The sequence below is a fragment of the Monodon monoceros genome, unplaced genomic scaffold (genome assembly GCF_005190385.1).
Source record: "Monodon monoceros isolate NGI ecotype Baffin Bay Population unplaced genomic scaffold, NGI_Narwhal_1 Super_Scaffold_12, whole genome shotgun sequence".
Taxonomy (NCBI): Eukaryota; Metazoa; Chordata; class Mammalia; order Artiodactyla; family Monodontidae; genus Monodon; species Monodon monoceros.
In genome coordinates this window covers 42,775,919-42,801,325 of record NW_021703768.1, presented here as the reverse complement: position 1 = coordinate 42,801,325, position 25,407 = coordinate 42,775,919, and the positions used below count along the sequence as shown (strand labels likewise).

The following is a 25,407-nucleotide window of genomic DNA, read 5'->3' as shown; positions in this document are numbered from 1 at the left end:
GCAGCTGTCCAGCCCTCCGCTCCTGGCCCAGCTCAGGCCCGCCACCGCTCGCGGCAAAGCTTGGCGCTCCTGTGCGCGCCTCCGCGGACAAAGAGCTGGAGGTTGCGGGGCGCGGCCGCCGGCCGGGAGGGAGGGGGCGGAGAGAAAGAAAGAGAGAGCGAGAGAGAGAGGGCCCAGGCGCGCGCAGGGGGAAGCCCTCCCGGGCTCTGACGTCACCGCAGCGCCGGCCAATGAGAAGCCGGAGAGGGGGATTCCCGCTCTGGCTGCCGCCCCGCCGGCTTTTTAAACCGTACCCTGGGGAAAGCTCGCTGAGAGCGGTGGGAGGAGTGGGGAAAAATGGGAGGTTAGGGGTGAAATATGATCATCCTGGGGAACAAGACTCCAGAGGTTTGATGATTAAGCGTCAAGACTGGCTTAGACCTGGGGGGGCAAAACCAAAAGTGGTCGAGGAGAGGCTACTCTCCAGCCAGGTAGGGCAAACTCCTCCAGAGATGGAGTGGAAACTTGAGCGCACCGCCCGGAGGAGGGTCCGGACCGGAGAAGAGATCCTATGGGTGAGTAACGCCCTTTTGTTTCCTCGCCCCAACTCCCTAAAGGGACTTCTTGTCGAAGGCACCGTTTATAATACCTGTTTAGGACCAAGAGGTAGTTCAAAACTCTAAATCCTGATTTTAATTTTGAGTTGTGTAATTTAGTTATATTCTGGCGGTGCCTGTTTTCTTTCAAAGAAAAGTGAATGTAGTTTGACTAAGTAAGGATCTAGAAACATTCCACGCCTAATATTATGATTTTCCTAAACAGTTTATATTCATATATGTTGTCTGTATTTTCAAAGGAGGAGGTCATGCGGGTGCTCGCCAAAGACATGAAACAGAAGAGAGGTCAAGATTCTCCCAAGGTGAGTGTCCAGTGCTTACTCCAGTTCTCTGTCTTGAATATGACCTCGAACAAACTAATTCTTGCTAAAGATATTTGCTGGAAGTATGAATTGGTCTGAAAATACGAAAAATTAAAAAAATCTCATACTATCACTAACTACAGTCTATATACTAAAGAGTATATATTAAAACATTTTTGTAAGAAACTGAAGATCTCTGACTGGCAAATAATGGTAATCATTTTAATCTGAATGTTACGTTCTAGTTCTTGCCTCTACAGCAAAAGATGAAGCTTGGGTGTGTCAGGTAGGCAGTGCATCTTTAGCTGGCTGTTATAATTTCATTTTAACAGTTGCTAGTTGCACTCCCCTCTGTTGCGTTCATAAGCTTGCCCCCCAAAGAAACGGAAATGGTGCTATCTTGTGGTCAAGAGGAGAAGTGGCATAATCTACGGCCCTTAGGTTAGTAATTTAACAGTTGATCCCATGTAGTACTTTTTCACCTTGAAAGTCCGAACCCAAAGGCCTTTAGCGTCTCTTGTAATCAGTGTAAATCATTATCAGGATTCACCTTGCTTCTCTCTAGGCTAAATAGTTCACATTCCTTTAGTTTTTACTTATAGATTTTAGTTTCAAAACCATCACCAGTTTTATAGATTTTTTTCTAGACCTTCTTTAAATTTTTCTGTATTTAATTGGTGACACAATAAATTGAACACATAACTTTCAGAATGCAATGACTAATAGCCTTTGTAGCCAGAGAAAACAAATGACATTTGACTCCTAAAATTCCCTAAATACTTTAATATTTATTTTTCCCAAACAAAGCTGAAGATTTGTCTTGCCTACCTTTTGTATCACCATGGCTCCTAGATATTTGACTACCTGATACAGACAACTGGTCTTTTTGTCAGTAAATAGAAACAATGGGAAAAGCTACAGTTATGTATAACTTTGTTAATTCACTTGTATAGCAGTATCCGAGCCTTTAATTTGTAAAACCTAAGTGGAAGTATTTTGAAAGTTTTCTTTTTAAGTTTTTGAATAGATTAAAGAAAATATTGGTTTTATTTCTTATAGTATTTTTGGAGGAACAGGTTTTGCCAGTAAGTTTTCTTTAATGTGACTATTAAGATGAAAGTTCTGCCACTGTTTCATGTTACAAATTTAGCCTCAGTGACTTTATGGGCCATGAAAAGCAGCAGTGACCTGAATCAGGTAGGCAGTGTATTGTTAGCTGGCTGCTTTGGGTCAATTCAGCAGCCACAACTACCCTGCCACTTGCTTCTGGATAAATTCTTCTTGTTAACTAAGTACACTGGTTACCTGTGTGTGATGGGTTGGCAGTGTATTGTTAGCTGGTTGAATATGTGAATGGCATCAGCTAACATGCAACTGCTATCTCATTGCATGTACAATGAACATCAGAGTATAATTAAATCTGTAAGTAATATGTGCGTATGTTTGTGTGTATGTGTACTTTTTGCCATGAACCGGGTCACTCTTTACCATAATGTTTATTACTACTTTTCAGTTATAATACAACAAACAGCTTTATAATGCTGAAGAAACTACTCCAATTAATTATTTTAAAAATTTCAGGTAATATTCTGGAGTCCCTAATACTTGTAGACAGTATTAAAGTATTTGTGAAATTATATATTTATTTTAAATATAAAATTTAGAATATAATGACAATTTGGAATGGAAAACCTAAAATGTTTCCTCAAATTTTCAACTTTCAACTAAGTCTTTAGAATTCTTTCTGGATCATTAGTTTCTTAATTTGACATTAGAGTAGGTCTCAGTTACCATGTGTGTGTACAGCTAAAGGGAGAACTGAAGTAACTTTCCAGATGAGTCAGTCAACTAAAACATTTTCACTTGAATATCAAGAGAATTGGGGATTTTGGGGGTTAGGAGATGGGGCTAAATTGTTTGGGAGATTTGCCTTGAGTCTTCATTTTCTGTAAAATCACAGACTCATACAGTGTTTGGAAGAGAGCATGATATTTAGTTTGTGAAGGGGGACAACTGACCGCACAATATAATTTAAAATATTTTCTCATTCCCTTGGAGGCCATTTTGACTCATGGAGCCGTGTCAGGTGTGTGTTGGGTCCCAGACACACTGTGGTTGTATAAACATTTGCAGCAAGTTCATGGAACTGACTTTGGTGGTCTGGTCAATTATTTACACCCTAAATGAGAAGTGAGAAATGTATCACATTCTCTACTGCATTGGACTATAAGTTATGGGTAAAATTAAATTCTTACCTTATTTAAATGTAAACATTTCTAGAACCATGGGTTAAAGAGATACGTATAATTTGATTCTTATGCATTTTGCTACTTTCACATCTCATCCTCTTTTTTTGTTGCCTAGTATCATTCCATTTTCAGCATCTTTGTGTTTAAGTATTCCTTTAATGTAAATATTGTTTTCATCTTTTTTTTTAAGGTTAAATTTCAACATGTTATTTTCTATAGAAAATCACTGATCTGTTGATAAAAATAAAACCTACTAAATTTAGAAGGCTTGTCCTTTGTATTTTACTTAAAAAAATTTTTTTTAAAGAGCAAGACATAAAATGCCAACATTTATACTCAATAAACAGAATACATAGTTCAGTTCCTATTATTGAGACGATGAGAAAGGAAAGAGAGAATCGAGTGTAGTAAAGATAAACAAGGAGATCAATGGGTAAGGAGGCGATTGAATGTTTAAATTCAAAAAGAAAACGTTTCCGTAAGAGTGAGAAGGAAAGAGAGGGATCCACACTTGGGATGTCAGAGGAAGAGAAGACGGAAGTGGGTTGAAAAAAAAAGGAGGAGGGAGGCAAAGCTGGTTGGAAGTATCTTCTCTGGGGGCAGCCACTGCTGTTCACTGGTGCTGGGGATGTAATTGCTTGCCATCACACCCTCTGGAAAATGTCTGAGTTTCTTAGTGCTCTTTAATGGCTCTCCCTCACCAGCCTCTGCCCCCCAAAAGAGAATGCTTCCTTCGGCAAGGTGTGGTCTTAACCGTTCAGAGGGAGGAGGGAACAAGAAGAGTGGGAAGAAGTGTGATGTATTAGTTTCTTGGTGTAACAGTTATTAGGATTTTATTATTCCCTGGGAAACATGAAGTCAAGCTGAGGGATACAGAGCGTCCCCATATTAGCTGCACCCAAACATGACATTTTTCTTTCAAAGGAACATGTTAGCAGGAATACACATGATTTTGTACAGGGATCACCCAAGATCTTCTCGCTCATATCGGGAAGTCTTGAAACAGTTAATATGTTTAAAGAAAATAAATGTAGAGAACTAGTTTTTGTTTTCCTTCTTAGACATTGTCTCTCTCTCTCTCTCTCTATATATATATATATATTTTTTTTTTTTTTTCTTATTTTTTACTGGAGTGTTTTCCTACTTGAAATTACCTGCAGGCAATCCAGTTACGTCGTTATAGTGTGATTATACAGTTATAATGTTAGCAGCTTTTCATAATTCAGTATAACTGCATATACATCCACATTTATATATAACCTGTCAAAATAATATATTTGTAATAAAAATAAAGAGTATATGTGATATGTTTTTGCTTTAGGTTTTTCTCTGTGGAGATCCTTATTACTGTAAGTCAGATTTTAAAAATTTTGTTGTGCTGGAGCCAGCTTGTCCTGGTCTGTGAGAAATGATTGTTAAATTTTCAGAAATTTTACAAGCCAGTTATCAAACCATTAGTAGATTAAAATTGACCATGTAGGAGCATTCACACCATAGAAATTGCAAATGCTGCAAATTGGGACTCCTCCTCCAGAGATTTGGTTGTTAAACATTTACCAGTCATCACTGTATATATGCTATATACACTATAGTTATTAAGAATTATGTATATGTACATATATACATACTATAGGTATGCTATAATTAGTACGCAGTTTCAAAAATGAAGTACAATTTTTTGGGAATATTTCAGGCAAATTCATATTTATTCCACTCTCCAACACTCTGTATTTTTACATCTGCCATAAGATGATGATCAGAAGTTAGTAGGAAGTACTCCTCTCCACTTCCCGAAACAAAAACAAACTTCGTCAGTGAATTATTAACCACAGTTAAAAGCATTTGATTTTGTCCCTTTCCTTTGTCAGGAGGACAACTGCTGAATACTCTTTTATGGGATGCCTACTAGTTTTGTTATACTTCTCAGTTCAGGCAGCTCGTAGCAGTTTATGTCCCAGACTTTTTTTTTTTTTTTGCGGTACGCGGGCCTCTCACTGTTGTGGCCTCTCCCGTTGCGGAACACAGTCTCCGGACGCGCAGGCTCAGTATCCGGTCGCGCAGGCTCAGTGTCCGGACGCGCAGGCTCAGCGGCCATGGCTCCAGGGCCCAGCTGCTCTGCGGCACGTGGGATCCTCCCGGACCGGGGCACGAACCCATGTCCCCTGCATCGGCAGGCGGACTCTCAACCACTGCGCCACCAGGGAAGCCCTGTCCCAGGGTTTTTGTTGCTGAGATAGAGAAGATATTGTGCTCAGTTCAAGAAAAATGCATTTTTTTCCTCTGTGTGTTTGCCTGACGGTATTCATATGAGACATTTGAGGTCTGGGTGGCAGCACATCTGCAAATGGCTCTCCTCTCTTTCATCACACATAGCCTGGTTGTTACAGAACCCTGAATGGACACCTGTATGACACACTTTCAAATCCCTACCTGCCTTCCCTGCATACTCAGAGGGGCAAGAGGAGAGAATCAAGCCTAACCTAGCAGAGATTATACGTTGAATAAGGCAACCAAGTTTGGATATATATAAGTGAAAAACCCACTTTTTATGGCTTTGGAGAGAACTAGTGATTTGGGGCAGTATGGACACCTCAACTGCGTTCTCTGGGACAGTCCTGGTCGTCCCGCAGCTCATTACCCTCTGTCTGGCAGTGGGGTGTCTACGTAACCTCTGTGGTGCTGGCAGATACACTTCTGCTCACACCCTGACTGTGAGCACATAAACACCCCAGCCATCCTGGAGCACTGATATGAATTCATGGAAGTCGTAAGCGGGGGTAAACAGCACGAGTGCTCCAGAAGCAACACTTGGAGGGATTATCCTAAATAAAATTTTGCTTAGAGGCCCAGAATTCAAATTGCTAACAGGCATTTTGGGGGCAAGCTTGCAAAAGACAGACTAGTGAGGTGGCTTCCATTTGTTCAACAACAATCCAGGTTGGTGCTGATTCCTGATCACTTGAAAACCCTTGAGAACTTGGAAGGGGCTTTTTGTTCACTTTGACCCCACCCCCAATTTATGCGTGAGGAAACTGAAAAGTAGTCGAGCTTGGCCCAAGGCCGTGCTGCTGGTGAGAGGTAGAAGCGGGCTTTGCTCACACAGTGACCATCATTCTTTTTTTTTTTTTATGTCTTTTTTATTGTGGTAAAAGTCACATAATATAAAACATACTATTTTAACCATATTGACTGCTATTCTTGAGGTGCCTCTGCACATCCTCTTGACCTGAGGGGAACCACACCTCTGCCCCCATCAGAGAGCTTACTAAATACATTCAGAGCTGGGGGTTGGACATCTATGTTGAAGTAGAAGGTATTCCGGGAAATATATTTGATTTTTTTTAAGAACTTTAAACACTTTTGCAGAATTACTGAGGTGGCACTACTGATTTCACCATAAAAAAAAGCCTTCACTTTCACTCATCAGGTCAGAATTGGAGAGCCAATTCACAGTTATTTAGATTGAGTCTTCCTTCTTAGCCAAATTCTACATGACTGTTTTTTCACACTGGTTTTTGGCTCCAGTATTCCTGTTTAACTCCTTTGTGAAATGAATATATATTTCATGGGGCAATAATTAACCTTCATCAACTTGGCAGGTTGCTTTTATTCCAATAATTAGAAGGCTGACAAAACGTAAAGATCAGGACTTTGGGAGAAAAGGTATGTTGTGACTCTATCAAAAGGCTCAGTGGTTGCTGATGTTTCTAAGACTCATGTAGTTGCAATCACTCCCTTTTCTTCGTTAAGAGTTTTGACTGTTTGCAGTTGATTCTTCTTACTACAGCCATGAGAATGATGCAGCATTGAATTCTTTCCAAATGGCTAATCTAGTCTGACTAGATTAGCAACCAAAATTAACCTGTAAGGAACCTGTAAGGAATTAACCTGTAACGAATTTATCAAAATTAACCTGAAGGAGAATCAAGCTGAATGATCATATACTCATGGCTTTTTTCTTACACTTGGGATTTTCACTCAAAAATACAGACTGACTCAAGTGTTAATATTCTAATTATGGAATTTGAGTTGCTTCTAGATAATAATAAATATTGAGAAAGATGAAGGCTTTTTCAAATGTTGTGATAATGTCATTTATAAGTGACTATTTGGCCAGGTGTAGTAAAACATACCATGAACCTGTACTTAAAAAAAAAAAACCCCAAAAACCCAAAATCCTGTACCTGAAACAAATAAAAATACATAAGGATTAGAATCTATATTTCATATTTCAGTGTTTATTTTGTTTTTTATTACATAAAAATAACCATTTATAATTAGTTACTCTGGAAATGTCACACAGTGTCTTGAATTCAAACAGTGGTCTAGTGTGTTGGCATTTCCATCAAGAACGATACTAGAAAATGTCAAGTCAGACAATAGGATATTGAAGCACATTGGTGACTGTATTCTGAATTATTTAGTGTGGTCAGATGAAGTATTTAATATATTTCATTTAGAGTCTTTGGCTACTCTTCATTTTTGCTTTAGGTAACATCTCTATCGTGGGGACATTCATTACCAGTCACTGACAAGATAACATAAAAGGAAAGTCATCCTTCAGTGCCACATTTAATTGTCAGAGTATTTAAAATGGGATCAAACCCTCATGGAGACATTTCTGTATTCTGACTATTGCCTTAGAATGATTCAATGGCATTTTCATAGGTCCTCTTTCTTTTTTATGATCATTTGTCTAATCAGAGCTGCTATCTCAGGCCTGATGATTTCAGTGGGTTCCTCTGGCCTCCAAGACTTCACAACTTGACCTTCAGGGTTGACCAGATACTTCCAGAAATTCCATCTTGGTTCCTTGTTTGACGAATCTAAAATATCAGAATATATTTTCATGAGTAAATTCTTTTTCAAGATTTTCATTTTTGTTAGTATCTGCATAAATTACAACTTTAGAATCAAGTTCTAGTATTGTCATCATTTCAAAAACCAAACTAAACAAAAAGCAAAACACCCAAACAAAACAACTCAAAGTTTGTGTAACCAGATTTATAGAAATACTTGGTGACTTCACTGATGATTCTACTGACCTAGAATCAAGAAATGAATAAATTAGTTTATTTTAGATTTGTTGATCTCCACCACAAAAAATTTACCCTGTCACTAGGTGAAAACTTTCAGTTTCTTAACATTTTTTTAAAGATAAAGTGATGTTCTAAATGTCTTTGGTAATAGGAATGTATGGATTACTTTTTGTAGTAAATATATATATATGTTTTTAATATTGTTGCATATTATCTAGTAAGGAATTCTAAATAATTGTAGATATCCTTTGATACATCTTAATTTAGGTAAGAAATGTAGAAGTTTTTTTCTATTTATATCATACAGGATTTGTGTGCATTATTATTGACTAACATGAGAAAAAATATAATTATTATGTGCCTAGTAATGTATGCTCATTGCTTTAAATGGATCCTCTCCTTTAATCTTTACAGTAACCCTGTAAACATTGGATATTATTATTATCCCCATCTTGCAGATGAGACAAATGGAGGCCTGGACTCACAGTCACATGCTAGTGAGTGGTAGAGCCTGGATTGATATCTAGACCTCCCTATTTGCAGAGCTCGTGCTGTTAAAATAGGGAACATGGCAAAGCAAACAGATTTTAGGAGGAAGATGACAAATTCATTTTTGTACACAAGGAGATTCAGGTTATGTGGGACACCCAATCAGAGGAGGCTTCGGAGCTTAAGAGCAAGGGCTCACCCAGGGAAAGGGGACAGAGTAAGGAGAGCCCATGTGGATGTGGCAGAATCCTGAGGATCAGTAGAGTTAAGGGTGGAGGAAAAGAGGAACCTGCAAGGGAGGAAGAGAAGGGGCCAGAGTAGAAGTCACAGGCAGCGAGACCCACCAGGCTCAGGAGAGTTATGGAGTGAGAGGCCAAACACAGTGATCTAAGAAGGAAGCAGAGACAGGGAAGTGGAGAAAACAAATGTTAACTATCCTTTCAAAAGCGTTGCTGATGAGGTGGGTAGAAGGAACACACTGCCTAGAGTTTTTAAAATTGAGGGATACTTTGCTTTATGCTGGGGAAAGAACAAATGCGGGAGCACAGGTTAAAAATAATGAATGAAAAGTAGCCTAATATTTACTTATACGTGTTTTATTCTGTGTACTGTGCCAAGCATTTACACTGGTTATTTCATTTTTAATAGTGTTGCTGATTAGCTCAAACATCAGTGACTTGGTATGAACATCATATTATTAACTAAAGCCTTCTTAAAATCGCTTTGAAAAATAGCCATTTTTATGATGGAAAATGTGCTTTTAAAGATAATGCCCATCAGGGCAGGGCTCTCTCTAGTCAGTGTAACATCTTCGTGTGAATTAGAAAAAGATACCCTTCCAGGTGGGGACAGTCCCTCGGCACATACCTTGCACTCGCCTGTGTTTCAGCCCCCATTTGCCTCCTTACTCCTGTTTAGTGGACAACCTGTACACCTGTACAGAGCCATTTTGTTTGTGAGTGCATGATCAGGTACTGTCCATTGTGGCCAGTTTTCAAAGATCTAATTTTCATTTGGCCGTCAACTCATAATCTTTGTCTCTGGAGCTTCATCTAACTTTAGTGAAACCTTAAATCACTGTTATGTTTTGATCACACAGGGTAAGTGGAGTTTCAGAAGCTTTCTTAGTGACAAAGGGGAAGAACCTAGGAGCTATTGTGCCCAAGTATTTGCCTGCTGTAATTGAGAGATGATTACAGGGCACATGCTCTGGCTTTCTTTTCCTGTGCACCCTGGAAATAAAAGGAATGAGGACCTCACTCTAGTTGCTATTTGTGGTGTTAGGCATTATATTGACTTTCCCTAGAAACTGAATATAATGTTTTTGGATGATTCTGATTTCATACTTAAATGAAATATTATAGGACATCATTAGCTGGTTTGTTTGATTGGAAGCTTGATTGCCTGGATGAGGTCATGGTTTTAGCAAAACTCAAATTACCCACAGTGAAAATGACTGAGGCTGTCATCTATATAAGTTAGATGAGAGGACATGAGCTGAATGTCCTTTAGAATAGTGTCTGTCACAGTGTAAGCTGTATGTGAATAAGTACTTTACTTTTATTATTAACACACTTAATCCTCCAGGCAATCTTAGGGGGTAGATACTATTGATAACGTCATTTTACAAACGAGGAAACGGGCACAGAGAAATTATGTGCCTAATGCCACCCAGCAAAAGTAAAGGAGCAGGGGTTTCAACACAGATTGGGGCCAAAGTTTGGCTTTTAGTCACTATACTGCACCATGTTTACGCTGGAAAATCTTTAAATAGGTTTCTGTAGCTAGCTTAATTACAGAGATAGCCTAACACTACCCTCCTCCAAAAAAAATCAAGATATATTGTTTTGAATTTTGCCAAAAACCACCTGGCAAACAGATATTATTCACCCTTGAGGATAATATCTTAGATAAGTAAGGCAACATAAAAATAACCACAAAGATAAGTTCAACTAATAACGCTCAGCAATATTGATGTGGGACGTATAGCTTTAATATTGGGGAGGGATATTTGCCCACATGTTAGTTAAATGAGACTTGAAATATTTTGTGAAAATAGCCATGACCACACTTAAAGTAAATTCTTCAGGAAAATGATCATAAAAATAGAATACACTGGAGTAGATTTATTTTGCCATCCAAGAAGTTAAAACATTGATTTCAGGGAAGCATAACTTCTAGAAAGTCACAAAGGATGAGAATCTAGCTCTTTGATAGTTTTATAAAACTTTCCCACTAAAACATTTCAAATGAATGTATTGTCCTGGTATATTTGTTTTAAAAATGAAAAGCAATTAAAAACATTAAATTGGTGAGGCAAGGTAGATATTTACCAACAAGAAATCTAAATGCAGGTTCTGCTTCAGGTCCTAGAATCTTAATCTTGTGGAAGATGGGGAACGTTACTCCGAAGTTATTTCTTGCAAAAGATACTACTTCCTTGCTTGGGCGGGGCTCCGATTCTCCAAACTGATTGCATGGAAAAGCCAAGACGCTGAAGTGGAATGGTCCAAACTCTTTGTGCAGTTCCTGCAGTGCTAAGTAATTTCTGTCTGTGAGTTGGCAGTCACTAGCCACGTTTACAACTAGTGCAACCTCCCGGAAAAAGAAAAAAATCCAACCGGAAAGTGAAGCAAATAAAAGATTAAAAAAAATATTTGCAAGTAGTTAAAATCCTAAACCATTTTGGAGGAATACAACCTTTGATAGATGGTTATCTCATATTTTTAGATATACCCAATTCTGCTGAAAATCATAACACGGATGCATGAGTTAAAACTCTGAAAAATCACGACCATTGAAAAAGCCCTATGTACTCAACTAAAGTTTTTTTTTTAAAAATAAAAGATAAAATATGATTATTGATAGAGTGCTTTTTAATGTTGTTAGATTATGGAATTAATACTTTCATATTCACATTATGTGGAATACTCCATATTCACATTACTAACTCTAAGAATTTCCTAAGCAGCTTAAAGTATTGATCCATCACTTAAAGCAAGCAGTTAACATAATCAGTTATCAATTAGAAGTATATAAACTGAGAGCTCTGATGGCTAAAGTGATATACTAATAACACTACATTGAAGACTAAATTATAATATGACCGTTTAACAGTGAAAAATGGACTATTAAGAGAATAAGCAGAGAACACGGACAAACAACAGAAATAAACATCAGAAGATACAACTTACTTTGCCTTTAAACTTTTCCAGAGAAACCGTTCTTCCATTCGCATCTTTCACTTCAAATGTATAAAAGCTGTTGATTTTAGGTTTTAGGAATTTTAGTTGTAGAAGAAATAACATTACTGTACATAGAACCATAGACAGCAAAACTGCAAATACCTTTGCTTTGGGCCCTGAACATCTCAAAGGGTAGGCTGTGAGAGGCTCCATTTTGGATGATTCTAGAGGGAAGTCTCAGCAGGCTGGAATTCAAGGAGGAGCTGAAACTTGAAACCAGCCTAGTGTAACGGAAAGTCAGGAAGGACAGACTAGCTCCTCTCACTGCTGAGGAATAGAAAGACCTTTCTCAGATTGGGAATGGAGTGAAACTCCTGAGTGAAGTAAAAAGCTCTAAAGAATATCAATGTATGTATGATGTCAGTTGCAATTTTTGCTTGAAAAATCAGGACATTTTTTGGTAGCTCTTTAATATCGGCCCAACAAAGAAAATATTTCACCAGAAGATGGTGCCCTTGTAACTTGAAAGCTGTGAGGTGCTCCCAGCAATTGACTGGAGGTAGGGAATTGGGTGTATAATACCCAGGAATAGTTCAGAGTGTCAATTAAATTGGTCTATTAGTATGACACATGATCTATAGGAATTTAATATTATATGTGTATATATAATGCATATGGCTTAAGCATGCTATATGAGTTCAAGGCATTTATAGTGGAAAGGGCAGTGAAATTTCTGAAAAGGCTACTCGCTATGACCTCATCTAGCTAAGGCAATGCCAGGTGAATATAGTAAAAATACATAGATTAAAAACAATGATGGCTCTAAAAAAACCCTCCTCTACCATAAAGCAAGCTATAGTTCAGTGATTTTTCAAATTTTTGATTATGATGCATAGTAAGAAATGCACTTTACAATATAGCTCAGAACATAGACAGGTGTAACTGAGAAGTTTCATTAAATGATACTTCCCCTCTGAACTGCGTTGTACCCTGGTCTACTGCATTTTTAAAACAGCCTGGTTCTGAACCATGAAAATGATTTCAAGGTTCACCAATGGGCTGCAAACTGTAGATAGAAAAATACTGAACTGTATAATAAAGCAGGACTTTAATAATTAAATAAGATATTTCTACACTAAAGGCAAAAACACTCCATCCCCCATCCTACTTGGGTGCATCACCTAGTTGCTTATTATCTTCATTTTTTTCTGTGGCTGTCACTTTCTACAGGAGGCCTAACTTTGTTGAAAACTTTAGGGGCAGATATGGAAAGGGAATTGAGGGCTGCATATCCTGAAATCCATGGTTCCTTTAGCCACCTTAGAAAATGCCCTGTTTAGAGCACAAAGCAAGTTTTTTTTTTAACATCTTTATTAGAGTATAATTGCTTTACAATGACGCGTTAGTTTCTGCTTTATAACAAAGTGAATCAGCTATACATATACATATATCACCATATCTCCTCCCTCCTGCATCTCCCTGCCACCCCCCCATCCCACCCCTCTAGGTGGTCACAAAACACTGAGCTGATCTCCCTGTGCTATGAGGCTGCTTCCCACTAGCTAATGATTTTACATTTGGTAGTGTTTATATGTCCATGCCACTCTCTCACTTTTTCCCAGCTTACCCTTCCCCCTCCCCGTGTCCTCAAGTCCATTCTCTAGTAGGTCTGCATCTTTATTCCTGACCTGCCTGCCCCTAGGTTCTTCATAACCATCTTCTTGTTTTTAGATTCCATATATATGTGTTAGCATACGGTATTTGTTTTTCTCTTTCTGACTTACTTCACTCTGTATGACAGACTCTAGGTCCATCCACCTCACTACAAATAACTCAATTTCGTTTCTTTTTATGGCTGAGTAATATTCCATTGTATATATGTGCCACATCTTCTTTATCCATTCATCTGTTGATGGACACTTAGGTTGCTTCCGTGTCCTGGCTATTGTAAATAGAGCTGCAATGAACATTGTGGTACATGACTCTTTTTGAATTATGGTTTTCTCAGGGTATATGCTCAGTAGTGGGGTTGCTGGGTCATATGGTAGTTCTATTTTTAGTTTTGTAAGGAACCTTCATACTGTTCTCCACAGTGGCTGTATCAATTTACATTCCCACCAACAGTGCAAGAGGGTTCCCTTTTCTCCACACCCTCTCCAGCATTTGCTGTTTGTAGATTTTTCGATGATGGCCATTCTGACTGGTGTGAGGTGATACCTCATTGTAGTTTTTTTTTTTTTTTCGGTACGTGGGCCTCTCACTGTTGTGGCCTCTCCCGTTGCGGAGCACAGACTCTGGATGTGCAGGCTCAGCGGCCATGGCTCACGGGCCTAGCCACTCTGCGGCATGTGGGATCTTCCCGGACCGGGCCACGAACCCGTGTCCCCTGCATCAGCAGGCGGACTCTCAACCACTGTGCCACCAGGGAAGCCCCTCATTGTAGTTTTGATTTGCAGTTCTCTAATTATTAGTGATGTTGAACATCTTTACATGTGTTTGTTGGCAATCTGTATATCTTTTCTGGAGAAATGTCTATTTAGGTCTTCTGCCCACTTTTGGATTGGGTTGTTTTTTTGATATTGAGCTGCAGGAGCTGCTTGTATATTCTGGAGATTAATCCTTTGTCAGTTGCTTCATTTGCAAATATTTTCTCCCATTCTGAGGGTTGTCTTTTCGTCTTGTTTATGGTTTCCTTTGCTGTGCAAAAGCTTTAAAGTTTCATTAGGTCCCATTTGCTTATTTTTGTTTCCATTTCTCTAGGAGGTGGGTCAAAAATGATCTTGCTGTGATTTATGTCATGGAGTGTTCTGCCTATGTTTTCCTCTAAGAGTTTGATAGTGTCTGGCCTTACATTTAGGTCTTTAATCCATTTTGAGTTTATTTTTGTGTATGGTGTTAGGGAGTGTTCTAATTTCACTCTTTTACATGTAACTGTCCAGTTTTCCCAGCACCACTTATTGAAGAGGCTGTCTGTTCTCCATTGTATATTCTTGCCTCCTTTATCAAATATAAGGTGACCATATGTGTGTGAGTTTATCTCTGGGCTTTCTATCCTGTTCCATTGATCTATATTTCTGTTTTTGTGCCAGTACCATACTGTCTTGATTACTGTAGCTTTGTAGTACAGTCTGAAGTCCAGGCGCCTGATTCCTCCAGCTCCATTTTTCTTTCTCAAGATTGCTTTGGCTATTCAGGGTCTTTTGTGTTTCCATACAAATTGTGAAATATTTTGTTCTAGGACACATAGCAGGTTTTGAATGAAGGTACTTTGTTCCACTAGGGCCTGACTGTTGGTGTTGTGGTAAGTTTCCAGAAAGTGCTAGAAAAGTGCACAGAATGATCTGAGAAGCTGTGAGAGTCCCTTCCCATCATCGTTAGGTATTTGGAGCTTTAGAGGACATGCTAAGGAGGCTATCAGCCCTGCTCTGGTCCCTGCTCCTGGGGTATATGTTTGGAGGTAGCTGAGCAAAGCCCACGGCTTAAGCACATAAACCTGTCAGAGAACATAAACCACTTCACTCCCACTCTTGGGACCTGATAAGAATGGATACAAAAGAAAACTATTCTCTTGTAAATATAATTTCTAGTAAAAACTAGAAATACAAATACTAATACAAAATGTATTATATCACTTCTTAACTGTGATAACTTTACTTTGGTGCTCTCTAGCTGAGTTGTTGAAAGAGACAAAGTGCCTGTGTTTATATTACCTCTGAACACTGCTATGTAGCTTAAATTCTCTGCCATTGCTCCTCCAAGTCAGGTCCTTGTCTGCAGCACTGCCATCACCTGGGTGCTTGTTAGAAACACAGCCTTTCAGGCCCCATCCCAGCCTATTTTGAATCAAAATCTGCATTTTTACAAGATCCCTCATGACTCAAATGCACATTTAAGTCTGAGAAATTAGACCTCAATCTTTTTCTGGTTTGCAGAGCAACAAACTTCTTTGGTTTCCCTTTGTCTTCCGCAGTAGATGTGTTTCGTGTCTCTGTGTCTACACTAGCTACTTTAACTCCGCAGGCTGTTTAAGCAAATAGCTTTAAAAGTTAATTCATAGAACCTGTTGTATTTTGAACCATGTAAACTCATTCCATTATAACTGTGCTTTGAGGGAGGAGACAGAGGGATAACTCTGGAAGGGATGTTGACTGACCATCTCCCAGGCAGGACTCCATAGGGTGATATTATTTTGATAAAATCATTATGCTAGCTTCTAGTCCATTGTTTTCTAAGAATCTTCCATTGAGTGATCCAGAGCTGAAAGGACTTGAGAAGGCCAATATTATGCTGTATGAACTTATGAGAGATTGCTGTATAAGCATGCCAGTTTTTACAACCAGAAATAAAACAATTGTGCAGACCTGATGTTTCCTGTTCGTTTGACCAGAAAATTCACTCTATATGAAAACTACTTGGAAAGCTTAAGTAAGTCTCTTGTCAAGGACGAAATCAGATCAGAGCCAGTTTGTTAATTTTATAATTCTTAAGGCTTAGGAGCATGAGATATAAATACAAACATATGTGTATATATATATCTATGATATCTAAATATCCATACAGGCCCATTAACCAAACATTTAAGACAGTAGTTTGGAGAACACCCACCCTAGACAGTGGTGACCACAGATAGATTTTGGACCTTGCTAGAGTCTTTCTCTGTATATATTTGATTTCATCATCTCTCAGCTTTCTGGGTATCATCATCATTGCTTACATGTTCTGTCTATACTAAGACCATTCTCAGATTATAAATAAATCCACATTGCAAATTTCTCTGCTTAGGGGAATCATATGTTAGAAAACCCACCAGTTCTCTTTCAGAAGCTCTAGGAAGGCTTCCTAAAGGAGGAGAAGACATTGATGAGGTAGAAGGCCAAGGTTAAGGGAAGCTACTGGGTCAAAAATGGGATAAAGCAGTGGACTCAGTCAACCAACTAAGGCACTGCAGAAGATACAATAAAGTGTAAGTGATGGAAGCAGCCTCACACAAGTATGAAATCAAGCTTGGAGACAAAACACCCATGAAACAAGGGAACAATTATAAGGCAGCAAACAACCAAGTGCTAAAGAAATGACATGTTGGTAAGAGCTTTGTACTACCCATGATTCTAAACAACATGTTTGTAGAAAGCTATTTTTAATATTTAGTATATAAATATGCATATGTTTATATTACAGGGGATCAAGTGTAGTATAAAGCTCTTTACAGACATTATGTAACAATTCTTTGAAATATGAAGAAGTTAATAACTCACCCAGGATCACAGAACTAGTAAGTGGGACAACCAAGACTAGAGTTTAGGACTTCCAACTTCATAACCAAAATTATTTTAATGACATTAAACTATTTCTCTGTGATAGACAAAATATGTTTACTTAGAAGAAAATGTGATATGTGAGATTGCTGTAGTACTCTGGTGAAGGGGTTTTATTCATCACTAGATATTTAGATTTTTTTAAAAGATTTTTTTTTAATGTGGTACATTGTTTTTTAAAAGTCTCTATTGAATTTGTTACAATACTGCTTCTGTTTTATGTTTTGATTATTTTGTTTGAGAGGCATGTGGGATCTTAGCTCCCCCACCAGGGATGGGACCCGCACCCCCTGCACTGGAAGGTGAAGTCTTAACCACTGGACCGCCAAGGAAGTCCCGACATTTAGTTTTATAAGAAATCACTGTAAGGGTCTGAAGAGGGGAGGGAATGGAGAACAACAAACAAAACCTTGGCCACGTGTACTGAAGTTATGTGGAAGGGGTCAGAGCCTGCAGAGCAACAAGTCAAGCTGAGAGATGATAGTGTCTTAACGAAGGCAACCTTGATGAGGGAGATAGAAAGGAAGGGGTAGATGCTAAAGACACTCTGGAGCCCCCCAGTGGCAGGTGTTGGCAATGCAGAATAAAGGATATCTGACCTTGATTGTTTTTGCTTGGGTTGTATTGCTCCCTAGGATGAGGGGGCATTGGAAGTTAAAAAATGAGACGGTAAATATTTTGTTCTTCACGATCAATTTTAAATAATATTTAGACCCTGATTTCGAAATGTCCTGTGGACAGAATGCTGCCGTGTTGGGCTGCTGCTGGTGGGGCAGGTGGGAAGGGCAGACATTCAGAGGCTAAGGAAGAGCGGTTGGGGGGATATGCCTGAGAGCTAAGGACCATCTTTGTTACTTTTGTCTCTGCCATAAGGTTCTAGAAAGACCCTGGCATCACCAGCATGTCTTTCCTTGGAATGTCTAGGTTTTTCCCACCCACTGAATATTTGTATGTCAGATTATTTATCACTAGATATATATTTGTTTCTGTTTTCCCAGTTGTTTCATTTTGTTACTTCCTGACCTTATTTTTAACCTCTCTAGGTTCCTTTCTATTTATTTTTTGGCCCCGGTGTCCTGAATTCCTCCTGATTTAGTGTCAATATGATGTGAACTCTAAAGGTAAACAAGGCACATTGATGTGCTTGGAGTATCAAGTCATTCATCCCTTTTCCCTTCTTTGTCTTATTTTCCTTATCTCCCTCTTCCTCTCTATTAATAAATACTTGAGTCATTTAAAACTATGCGACAGGCATTTCCTCAGCAGGAGATAGATCCTGGAACAGAAGTTTAAAAACATTGAAGATGAAATACCACAACCTACAGCAGTGTTTCCTAAGCTGTAGTTATTTGCATACTGCCTCAGTGATTTGCCCTGTCTGCATACCATTTGTTAGTTACTTAACTTTTTTTGTCCAAATCGAGTCACTTATTTTACTCAAATTAATTTTTATAAGGGAAAATTTTCTATCAACAATGAAAAATTTAAAACATTAAAAAATGCACATTAAAATACATAACTATTAAAAAATGTTCATCTGTGCCATTACAGACCATATGTCCTTAGTGGAGGGGCTGACTGAGAACAATATATTCAAAATGTTACGAACAACTGCGTTCTAACTCTTTGAACGTTCTTTGTGTTGAATACAGACTTGCCTCTTCCCATGCATTGGTCCTAGTTTTGTCATAGGGAGCAACACAAAATAAGTTTTGCTTTTTTGTCATAAATTGCTTCTCTTTAAAGAAGACAGTTCCTTTTGGGTCTCCTTTCCTCTGGACTAGATACCCCAGGTGCCCTCACTCCATTCACGTGTGGCTCTTTTACTGTGTGTTCCCTGCCCTCCTATCACTGCAGTCTCTTTCCTCCAAATAAAATCAAGTTTTGAATCCTGGCTTGTCCATCTCCTTCTAAAAGAACAGTTCTGAGACTGGCCACAGTTCTCCAGATGAGTTTTGACCGGTGCAGAGACAATCAGATTTTGCTTGCTTTTCTTCTGGACACTGTTTTTCTCTTAACAAGGCCTAGAATTGTACTACTTAAAAAAAAAGTAATTGCATTATACTGTTGACTCATATTCTGGATGTGGCTGTCTAATACTGCCCATCATTTTCACTTCTTATCAGTTCTTTCCCATGTTAGGCCTGTGCTGTGAAAAAAATCTAAATGGGAAAAATGTTCACATATTCTTATTGAATTGAATTTTGCTGATTTTGGTCTTTGTCCCAGACTTTATTCTGAATCCTACTCGGTCCTTTAATATTTTAACTCTCTTCTCACCTTAGGAAAAACCATTTCAATAAATAAATTTCCATTCAAACTACTGATAACACACTCAACAGCATTAGGCCAGGGACAGAAGCCCTTCTGTACATCACAGGCGGATTCATTCAGGCCAACATGGATCCAGTAAGACTCGTGTGATCCAGGCCACTGGTGACAAAAGCTACTTATTTCTAGTTACTTGTTCTTCCTATTGGAAAACCATGGAGAACACTTGTCTATATAAATTTGGGGGGGAGGGCATTTTCTCACTTGTCATCATAGATCACTAATCAGTATCCATTCTGGAAGTGTCGTCAGTGTTCTGAGGTTTCATTTATCTGGTCCCAGAGACTTGAACTTATTTAAATTGCCCAGATGAATATCTATTGCTTAATTAAAACTCACTCTCCAGTTTCTGCAGAAATGCTTATTATATCCTGTCCAATTTGAAAAATCATTCTTCTTAATGGAAAAGAAAGAAAGAAAATAGCTTATTTCCTTGCCTCTGGGTTCTTTCTTAAATCCCTTGTGGTTTTTTAGGATTCACTGCCTCTGAGGGAAAAGATTCATTCATTTATTCATGAGCTCCTAGATGCCCTAAATGTCTTATAATCTGAGGATAGTAAGAGAAAATACAAAGTCTCTGGTCTTAATGAATTGATAATATAGTAGAAGGACATAAAAATAATCAGAAAAGTGGAATATAAGCCATCTTAGTCTTTGTGGGCTGCTATAACAAAATACCATAGACTGGGTAGCTTATAAACAACAGAAATTTATTTCTCACAGTTCTGGAGGCTAGAAGTCTGAGGTCAGGGTCCTAGCATGGTCGGTTGAAGGCTGTTTTCTGGGCTGCAGACTTCTTCTTGTACCCTCACATGATAGAAGGGGCTTGAGAGAGCTCTGTGGGGCCTCTTTTATAAGGGCACTAATCCCATTCATTAGGGCTCTGCCCTCATGACCTAATCACTTCCCAAAGGCCCCACCTACTCACACCATTACCTTTAAGGGTTAGGATTTCAACATGATTTTTTTGTGGGGGGAGGAGGGACACAAACATTGAGACTACAGCATGAGCAGAGGTGCTAAAAGCACGGGGACTGAATCACTTTGTGAGTTTAAACCTTGGGTTACCCTGGTTGGTTTTGAGGTTGTGCACTGCATGCTCCAGGGGCTGCCATTCATAAAGGCAATGTTGTGTACAATTGTGTGCAGTGGTCTGAATCCTGGATCCACTACTTATCAGTGCTATATCTTCTCAAGTTATCCTTGTTCAAACCTATTAACCTTCACTTTCCGACTCTGGAGAATGGGGGATATAATTGTACCTATCTCATAGGGTTGTGATGAAGTTTAAATAAAAGCCCTCTAATACATTTATCTCAGTGCTTGGCACTTATTGAGTGCTTGATAAATGCTGTTATTATTAATAAAATGTGACCAGGCTCTATTGGAAGCACACATAGTGAGCTATAGAAGCACAGGAGTGCTGTGTATTAGCGTCCAATGACTGATGTAACAAATTACCACAAATTTGGAGGCTTAAAACAGGACACATTTATTCTCTTACAGTTATGGAGGTTAGAGGTCCAAAATCAGTTTCCCTGGCATAAGGCAAGAAATCAGCAGGGGAGGCTTTAGGGGAGAAGCCATTCCTTGCCTTTTCCCGTTTCTGGTGAACCAGCATTTCTTGGTTGTGCATTACCCCAGTCTCTGTCTCTGTGGTCACATTTCCTTCTCCTCCTCTGTGTGTAGTCAAATCTCCCTCTGCCTCCTTCTAGAAGAACATGTTATTTCATTTAGGGGTTACCCAGATAATCCAAGATGTTCTCCCCATCTCAAGATTCTTAACTTAAACACATCGGCAAAAGCCCTTTGCCATAGAAAGTAACATTCATAGGTTCTAGGGATTAGGATATGGATATCTTACAGGGCCATTATTGTATTAGGATTTCTCTAGAGAAACAGAATGAATAGGATATATAGATATAGACAGAGATATAGTTATAGGTATAGATATAGATAAGAGGCTCATGAGGTTATGGAAGCTAAATCACACAACCCTGTCATTTGCAAGCTGGAGAACCAGGAAAGCTGGTGGTATGATTCAGTCCAAGTCCAAAGGCCCGAGAACTGGGGGACTGCTGTTGTAAGTTAAGGAGTCTGAAGATCTGTGGACCAGGAGCTCTGATGTCTGAGATGGATGTCTCAGTTCACAAAGGGAGAGAATTTGCCCTTCCTTTGCCTTTTTGTTCCATTTGGGGCCCTGGTGGTTTGGATGGTGCCCACCCATATTTGTGAAGGTGGATCTCTTTACTCAGTCTACTGAATCAAATGCTTCCAGAAACACCCTCACAGACACATCCAGAAATTACATTTTATGAGCTATCTGGGCATCTCTTACCTCAATCAAGTTGATGCATAATATTAACCATCACAATTATATAGCCCACCACAGGCTGCCCAACCCAGTTTAGAATGGGGAGGAAAGGAATGTCAGAGACACTTTCCTGAAGGAGTTGGTGGCTGACCCCAGCCATGAGGGTGGGCTAGAGAACTGCTGAAGAGCATCCCAGGTGGGGAAACCGTATGGAGAGAGTGACAGTGGACAAGCCAGAGAAACATGGCTCATTGTCAGTTCAGTGTGAAATTTTTAAATCATTTTTCTTAGCTGACATATCAAATTCTTTATTTTCCCTCTTTTAAACTCAGGATTATTTTGTTTTTAAATGTATATTTAAATTTGGGACTCCAGGAAAACCTTGATCAAGAGTATCATGTTTGTTGCAAGTTAAATATATCTTCAAATATGGTGGCTGCTCCCTTTCTTGCTGCCTAGAAGGGTGAGGGCTGCTTCGCTGGTATTTGCAGAGGTTGCAGACCTAGCCCAGCCCACAGCCTGAATGGGGCCCACAGACATGCTTTGCTTAATCCCACGCGTTTTAAAATTTTTGAATCACTTGAAAACTTTGAAAAGTAGGGAAATTGATAGGAAAAGTCTCAATTTATAACTTCTGTTAAAACATGGGACAACGTACCCCTCTATCTTTCTTGCTGAAACACGAGCATTCCGATCAGAGACAGATTCCCACCACCCAGTCTCCTTCTGACTGGGGCTGAGTCTCTCCAGTCTTTGAGCTGGATCTGTGGTTTCCTTGTCTGAGAGAAACCAAGAAGTAGGAGATGAAAGTCTGAGTGGGCCACATTTCTCCCTCCAGGCCCACTTCTGCCAGCTCCTTCCCTGCTGCTCCCTTGTCTGGGCTTCTGAGGATGAGACGCCAGATTTACGTTTCCAGGGCTCTATCTTTCCCGCTTTTCAGCTTTTCCTGTTCCTACTCAAAAACAAGAACAAGGTTAGAACAATCGAAGGGCAAAAAAATTGACCCCAGACAACACTGTTCACAACAGCAAAGGCCTCGGGCTCCTGACTTCTCTTTTTCTGGAGAAGGTGCCCTTTTTGGTGCAGTTTCTGGAGGAAAACAGAGCAGCAGTAGGGGAGAGATCTCCACCCACCAGCTGGAGTGGCTGCAGGCGACCAGGTGATCACCTTACACACACTTACTAAAAAACCTAAACAAAACCAATATTCACTGCCTTAATGTTCTGGCATATTTCCTTCCTATCTTTCATTTATAGATAGGAAGTAAGACCACATTGGAATACTCTTTTATGGTGTCCATTTTTCACTTGGTAGTATAGTATAAGCATTTTTGTGTTTTATTGAATTTAATCCTATCTTTAAAGATTTTTAAATTGAGGTGAAATCATAAAAATTAAAAAACATGAAATTAAACATAAAATTAAACATTTTCAAGTGAAAAATTCAATGGCCTTTAGTACATTCACAGTGTTGTACAACCACCACCTCTATCTCATTCCAAAATATTTTCATCATCCCAAAAGAAGACTCAAAAAAAAAAAAAAAAGACTCTGTACCCATTAGGCAGTTTCTCCCCATTCCCTCCTTCCCCCAATCCATAGAAACTACTGATCTGTGTTCTGTCTCTATGGAGTTACCTATTCTGATATTTCATATACATGGAATTATACAATATGTGACTTTTTTTTGCGTCTGCTTCTTTTACTTTTCATAATATTTTCAAGGTTTATCCACATTATAGCATTTTATTAGTACTTCATTCCTTTTTATAGCTGAGTAATATTCATATACATATTGTTATACAGGCATATATATACTCCATTGCACACATACATTCCCCCCTCAATTTGTTTATCCATTTCCACCTCTGGCTATTATAAATAATGCTGCTGTGAACATCTGTGTACCTGTAGTTGAGTACCTGTTTTTATTTCTTTGGGGTATATACCTAAGAGTTGAATTGCTGGTCATATGGTAATTCGAGGTTTAAATTTTTTTTTTTTTTTTTTTTGCGGTACGCGGGCCTCTCACTGTTGTGGCCTCTCCCCTTGCGGAGCGAGCACAGGCTCCGGACGCGCAGGCTCAGCGGCCATGGCTCACGGGCCCAGCTGCTCTGCGGCATGTGAGATCTTCCTGGACCGGGGCACGAACCCGTGTCCCCTGCATCGGCAGGCGGACTCTCAACCACTGCGCCACCAGGGAAGCCCGAGGTTCAAATTTTTGAGGAACTGCCAAACTTTTTCCACAGCAGCTGCACCATTTTGCATTCTCATAAGCAATGTACAGAGGTTCTAATTTCTCCACATCCTCACCAATAGTTGTTATAGATAGGTCGACTGATTGACTATAGCCATCTTAGTGGGTATGAAGTGGTGCTTCATTGTGGTTTTGATTTCATTTCCCTAATTTCTAATGGCTGCAGAGTATTCCCTTTTATGGATGCCACATAACCTAGTCAATTCTCCACTGGTAAACAGTGAGTCCCTCTCATCTTTTTGCCCTTACATATATACTCCAGTACCCACCCTCACGTTCTCAGTTGAAAGCATGGACTGTGGAGTCAGACAGATGAGTTTAGGGTATAGCATCTCCATTTACTCCTAGTGTGGTCTTAGGCAATTCACTTAACTTCTAAATCTCAGTTTCTTCATTGTAAAATGGGAATAAGTAACAGACCTGCTTCACCAAGTGTTTCAGAGGATTAAATATGAATGTGCATAAAGCCATTAACATATGGGTTTGTACGTGGTAAGAAATCAACAGATGCTGGAATCTTTGATTTCTTCCTTAAATTCTTAGAGGTGACATTGCTGGGTCAGTACAGATTAGGCACATATTTGAGGGTTTTTGACACACATTGCCAAATTGTCCTTTCCAGATACTAATTGACATTCCACCAGCACTGTATGCCAGTGTTTGTTTCTAGAACCTTCAACATTGGGAATTGTCATTTAAAAAATCATTGCTAACATCTCATTATTGTTTTAAATTTGCATTTTTGATTATTAATGAGCTTGAATATATTTGGGGCATTTATATCTCTTTAATGTATTGTCTTTTTATGTCCCATGCTCACTTTTCTCTTGGGATGATAAACTTGTCTAAATTTCTATAAGAGCCCTTTATACAAAGATATTAACCTAACATGCCTGTCATTTTGTTAAAAAATAATTCATTTTCAGCTTGTCATTTGCATTTTAATTTCACATAACTACATGGCATGGCTCACCACTAAAGGATCTGTAAATACGAAACTCTTGGTGTTTCTCAGAGGGGATGGACAGAAGTTGAGCAAGTTAGGCCTCAGTTTTCCCATCTGAAAAATGGGATTGGACTAGAAAATTGCTATTTATTTCCAGACTTTATGATATTTTATGCTTTTATGAAATTTTATGATTTTATATTAACATCTTCTATGATCAGTATATAGTGTTATTCAACTTAATATTTTATATTTGTATGTAATAGTAATAAGCGTAAACATAATTACTCCTGAAACTGCTTTGGTATGTCTTCAGACCCTTGAGCAGAGGCTCTAAGTGTGATATATATATATATATATATATATATATATATATATATATATA

The 25,407-nt window shown here is 38.9% G+C and overlaps 2 protein-coding genes across 3 annotated transcripts in view; one reads left to right on the top strand and one right to left on the bottom strand.

The window, feature by feature from the left end:
• Positions 1-328: 328 nt before the first annotated feature.
• Positions 329-25,407, top strand: part of CDC20B (cell division cycle 20B) — a 62,710-nt gene continuing 37,631 nt past the window's right edge. The window contains exons 1-2 of the mRNA XM_029217546.1: positions 329-554; positions 836-898. Coding sequence (XP_029073379.1) covers positions 393-554; positions 836-898 — 225 coding nt within the window. The 5' untranslated portion in view covers positions 329-392. The remainder of the gene's footprint in view (positions 555-835; positions 899-25,407) is intronic.
• Positions 7,366-12,091, bottom strand: GPX8 (glutathione peroxidase 8 (putative)). Of its 2 annotated transcripts, XM_029217547.1 has the most exons (3): positions 11,870-12,091; positions 11,009-11,270; positions 7,366-7,973 (listed from the first exon to the last, which is right to left on the bottom strand). In XM_029217547.1, exons 1-3 carry the CDS (start codon positions 12,071-12,073, stop codon positions 7,810-7,812), a joined length of 630 nt encoding a protein of 209 aa, XP_029073380.1. In that variant the 5' UTR covers positions 12,074-12,091; the 3' UTR covers positions 7,366-7,809. The 2 variants fall into 2 exon arrangements, with proteins under 2 accessions (XP_029073380.1, XP_029073381.1); XM_029217548.1 differs by lacking the exon at positions 11,009-11,270 and having other exon boundaries at positions 7,385-7,973; positions 11,870-12,073.